This window comes from Sitophilus oryzae, unplaced genomic scaffold (assembly GCF_002938485.1).
Source record: "Sitophilus oryzae breed Bouriz unplaced genomic scaffold, Soryzae_2.0 scaffold_1620_pilon_pilon, whole genome shotgun sequence".
Taxonomy (NCBI): Eukaryota; Metazoa; Arthropoda; class Insecta; order Coleoptera; family Curculionidae; genus Sitophilus; species Sitophilus oryzae.
This window is the reverse complement of record NW_022146304.1, coordinates 1477760-1483067: the sequence shown is the minus strand read 5'-3', so window position 1 is coordinate 1483067 and position 5308 is coordinate 1477760. Positions and strand designations below refer to the sequence as shown.

Here is a 5308-nt window from a genome sequence, read left to right as displayed (position 1 = left end):
AATTTTAAAACTACTTATAGAAAAAGTATATATTTTTTTATATTTAAACAAAACCAATCGTCAGTTAATGTATTCCTAATGTAAGTATTTCAAACCGACTACCAAATCGACTGAATGGACCGACTATCCCTAGCGACTCGTGGTAACACTATGAGATCCAGTATTAAAAACACCACCGGTGAAGCTGTGGGGAAGCCCCCTCGCGACACTGGGAACATTACAAATGAAAATTCCAAGGGACCAAATCCAAAGGAAACTACAGGAGGGTCGACTGACAATTGCTTGGGATCATCTTCCACAAGTTGCACACAACCTACTACCTTCTCCAGCAAGGGTCGGAAGCCTACCTCTAGACCCAATAAGCGACATAAGCTACCGTTTCGTCTACCCGGCCTGGGTCAACCCAGCGGGCTATACGATCATCTGAGAGTAGGTCTTAGCGAAGCAGAAGCACGGAGATACCTCCGACTGCTCCACGAAGAACTTGCTCCAGAAGAAGCAAAAGCGAAAACACTCCTCCGAAAAGGGGAGAGTAAAGAAACCAAGAAACAACCTGACTCATCTCCATCAAGGACAAGAGAGGGAGCGAGAACCTCTCACCTCTTTTCCGGCAGGGAGAGAAAAAAGCCAGGATGGAAAGCCGCATTGGCGAAGTTAGCTCTCTGATTTTGGGGGGGGGGGGCTTAAGCCCCGGCATCTTTTGATCATAACATTAGGTAAGATTAGGATGAAAACACAGTATTTAATACTAAATGCTTTAGTGGCAATATCGAATAAACATGGACTAAACAGAACTAAGTATAACTGATATATACATTTTAATAATAAACATACAGATATTAAATATGACTAAAAAATAAAATAAGAAACACCCAGACCTTCGCATTAAAATAGTTGTAATTTTCTGTTTCCGGATTTTGAGAATCCATCAATTATCTCCTGATGTTCAATATTTTTCGCCATATCACTATTGATGTTTAGTATTGAAAGTTTACTAAACCTATCTTGGCTCATTCGACTCCTTAACCATGTTTTTATGCGACGCATGGTTGAAAAAGACCTCTCACAAGTAGTTGATCCAATTGGAAGAATCAATGCTACTTGTAGCAGTCGGAATGTATGTGGAAATGTATTTTTTGTGACAATGGATTTGAGGTTTGACAACTTATCACCGATCTTGTTATCAGGGCAATTTTTTATAACAAGCATCTCCGCTTTAAGAGACTCCGTATCAATGTTAAATAGTTTTTTGTAGTGTTCTATGAAGAACAGGCTTCCTATTGGATCCATTTCCAAAAATTTATTGACTGAAATAGCTAGACGTTGACTCTCTTCGGAAAAACGGATTTTCAAGTGATTTGTTACACTGTCAAGTATACGGTAATGAGCATTTCTAAGCCAAAAATTCTTTATTTCATTCAAAGATGTTTCAGAACTAGTACAAGCATCTTCATTTTCATCCCGTCCTATAGTCGACATTACTGCAAAATCAGTCAAATTAGGTGGCATTGTCCTTTTTCTCTTGGAAGTTCTTCCAATATCTAAAATAATATCACTTTCTTGTGCTATTTTTTTAATCTCTTGCCATAAAGTATTAAATGATGCCTCATTCCTTTTCTCTTCCAAGCATTTTATAGTTCCATTTATGATGTCTGTGGATGCCCCTAATGTACTCTCCTTTCCTTGTAGTTGTTTGCTCAAAACATTTACAGTTAACAAAATGTCAGTCAGCAGAACTAAATTAACTAGAAACTTGCTTGTAGTCAAGCTTGTTAAAAGACCCATCGCCTCAACAACGTTTCTATTGGAATTTTCCTCAATTTCATATTTAAGAGCCACAATAATTGAGGAATAATTATTTTTAACGGCTTGGCAATTATTGCTCCTACAACTCCATCTAGTGTCTGAAATCCTACTGAGTTCCAGTGTCTTGGTTCCTAATGCCTTCTGTGTCTCAATGAAGGTTTTATGGTTTGACGGCTGGGAAAAGTGCACAAATAAAGATTCCAAGATATTGAAAAACTCTTTAACTCCCTGTATGTCATTGCATGAGTCAACCACAGCTAAGTTAAGTCTGTGGGCCATACAGTGAATGTAAATCGCTTCAGGATGTATTTCCCTTATCTTTGCTTGTAAGCCACCGTTTCTTCCCGACATCACGCTTGCACCATCATAGGCTTGTGCAATTATTGGAAAGTTTCTTAGGCCCAATTTATCTATGAAATTTATTATCAAAGTGCACAAGCTTGACGCATCACGTTGCTGAGAACATTCTACGAACCCCAACAATCGTTCTTCTATCATCATTATATTATCAAATAAACAATATCTAATAAATAAAAAAATAAAAAAAAATATCAAATAAAGTTGCAAATATTGCTTTAAATATAATCAAAATATATCGAAGTAAAATACATGAAAATTTTGAGATTTATTTTTCGTGCTGATCAGTGTAGTTAAAAAAAATGTTGTTAAAGGAGTAAAAACTGCCAATAAAAATAATGAATTAAAGTAAATATTATAAAACAAAAGGCAAAAAATGTATAGAGACCAGTTAACAATTTCCTACTTAACGTAGTACATCTTTTTCATAAAAGCCAGCCGTGTTTTCCTTGGAAATGTTTCCGCAATAACAGGTCATTATGGCGTAAAATTATAACCCTGTTTAGATCAGCAACACAATCTGAAGATATACGACGGCACTTTATTACGAAATAAGTTCCTGGCATACTTCGAACTTTTTACATATTATATGTGTTTTTTAAAAGGTGTTAATTATTTTTTCCTGTGAGTAATAATTTCTGTTTTGTATTTTTTTCAAACAGATTATCACAGATAACATAGTCGTGAAATTGAAAGTGGATGAGATTGTGTAAAATAAAAACAAATTTTAAGTTTACTGTGGTTACAGTTACGTTCGACCACGGTCCTGACAAAATTCTTCTGGTAACTGTATGTACACTCTACAGTACAGGGACAAAACAGATATACTTTGTACTGTACACTATACAGAGACAAAAAGAAATCAAGTTTTTTAGTTAATAATTAATAGTAATTAATATGAACATGAACAACTTTAATATTAGTATCAGTACTGTTTAGAAATTTGTTACATCTTTAAAAATAATGTAAAATGTCGAGATACTATAGGTATGTTTATAAATATTGAAAAGCACTTAACAGCTGTACACCTGGTTTATGTGCGAATTTTCTGTTTAAAGCTTGTCAGGCTAAGGAGACCTGCTACAGAATGCGTACGCATTTATGTACCATTGAGCCGTTAGCGCGCGTTTCGTTGCCGATTTAGTTGCTAGATGGCGACTTCGTTAAGAACTCACCATAGACAAGTACTGTAACGTACTTGACGTGTATTTTCTGTTTGGAGCTTGCCAGGTCGAAGTGTCGAAGTGGACTACCAAAGTCGCTCTGATGATGGAGTATAACTCCGAAACCGGTCGACGAATGGGTGGTCTCCTTGGCCTGACTAGCTTTAAACAGAAAATTCGCATATAAAGCAGGTGTACGGCTGTTAAATGCTTTTCAAACTATAGCCAGAGTAAGTAGATCGCCGAGTAGCGACAGAAACCGCTCTTTTGATGTGGTGGGACCAAATTTTCTTTCTCTCTCTTTTGACCTGTTTGACAGATAGACTACGTATTTAACTGCTCAACTTATGAAGTGGTCCTATAAACATGGTATACACTGCTCATAATTTAAAGTGGAATTAATTATAAAGTTTTATACATATTTTTTTTGTTTTGTTTTATCCCTATTTCTAAATTTGAATGTATAAAATACCTTACAGCTAATAAATAATTAAAAAAACGATTCGTTGCCTGAGGTATACTTGAAATAAAGTATATAGAGATATTTGATAAATGGCAACAGTGGCACCTTTGCTTCTTCATATGATAGATAACCTACTTATTTCGCGCAGCCGCAAAGAAAATTGAAAACGGGACTGTCGCTACTCGTCGGTTTACTTACTCTGTTATAGCTCTGCTAAAGAATGCTCTCACATAGCTCGCATTTATAAATAATAATTAATAAACTTTGAAATATAATAAAATGCATTTATTACACCTATTATTACCACCGCTATTATACCCTGTATAATATACATATCTACATGTAGTAAACCGATCATTTATGAATTTCACATAGAATTAACTAATCACATAATTTTGCTTGCATTTTCGCTCTTTTTTTCCTAGGAATTGATTACCAGGATCATTTGCCATGTACAACTCGTTATTGATAACAATGCAATTACAGGGGATCCCTCAATGGATCACTCTTACAAGGACAATTCAAAATTTAAAGTTCAAGAGGGCAATTGTCCAATAAAGTTTGGTTGATGTAAGTTCAAGGGGACAATTATTGTTCATGAAAAGCAGTGGAGGATAGTGTGGCCGACGCAATTTGCTGAAATGCAGCACATGGGTCTTTTGGATATTTTAAAGCCATTAACACTGGAATTTTTACAACTTGGTTTATGGCATCTTGTAGATATCTACTGCTTTTTCCAACAATTTTTGTGGCACAGATTATAGCAAGATCATCAACATATATCCATTTTTTAACATTTTTATTCATTCTTCGACTAGATCATTGATGATTCTATTAGAAACAGATTATTGTTGACCCCTGGGGGACACCATTTTCCAATGTCTTTGTTGTAGAGAGACTTCCCAAACGTACCCTAAAAGTCCTTCCAGTTAAAAACGATGTGATGAGTATAGGTAAGGGCTTCCACGAAAACCCCATTTATGTATCTTACTCATAATTCTAAATCTCCAGGTCATATCAAATGCTCAAATGCCAAAGAATACAGTTGTTGAATGAGTTCGTCCCTTAAATGATTTGGATACTTCATTCATTTTTGCTCTTACTTGTCAAAAGTAATTAAGATACGTCAGATTGACTAACATGCTTCATTTACACACATGATTAATGAAAGAAATATAAATCAAAATATTACAAATAAACACGAATTTATTAACAAAACCGTAGTTAGCCTTTCTAAAAGAGTTTTATCTAACTCTGTAAAATTAGTTTTATCAAAAGGTTTAAATTTTAGCGTAACTGATAAAAACGTTTCAAAATTAGATTTGGCTTCTGCTATTGAAAATATAGCACAAAAATTACCTTTAGAACACGCGGATGAATATCGTGTTAGGTCAAAAATTATTTCAAAAATTAATACACCTAACAGTTTAATGGTTAGTTTTGACGTTGTTAGTCTTTTCACTAATGTGCCGGTAGATAAATCACTTAAAATAGTTAGGGATAGATTAGAACAAGATAC

The 5308-nt window shown here is 34.8% G+C and overlaps 1 protein-coding gene across 1 annotated transcript; it reads right to left on the bottom strand.

Annotated features, from left to right (window-relative positions):
• Positions 1–885: 885 nt before the first annotated feature.
• LOC115880178 (zinc finger MYM-type protein 1-like) lies at positions 886–2304 on the bottom strand. The gene has a single exon (XM_030897315.1). It carries the CDS (start codon positions 2302–2304, stop codon positions 886–888), a length of 1419 nt encoding a protein of 472 aa, XP_030753175.1.
• Between the last annotated feature and the right edge of the window lie 3004 nt (positions 2305–5308).

Excerpts from the sequence above, each read along its gene's own strand:
- LOC115880178 (XM_030897315.1), bottom strand. The coding sequence starts at position 2,304 with ATGATAGAAGAACGATTGTTGGGGTTCGTAGAATGTTCTCAGCAACGT.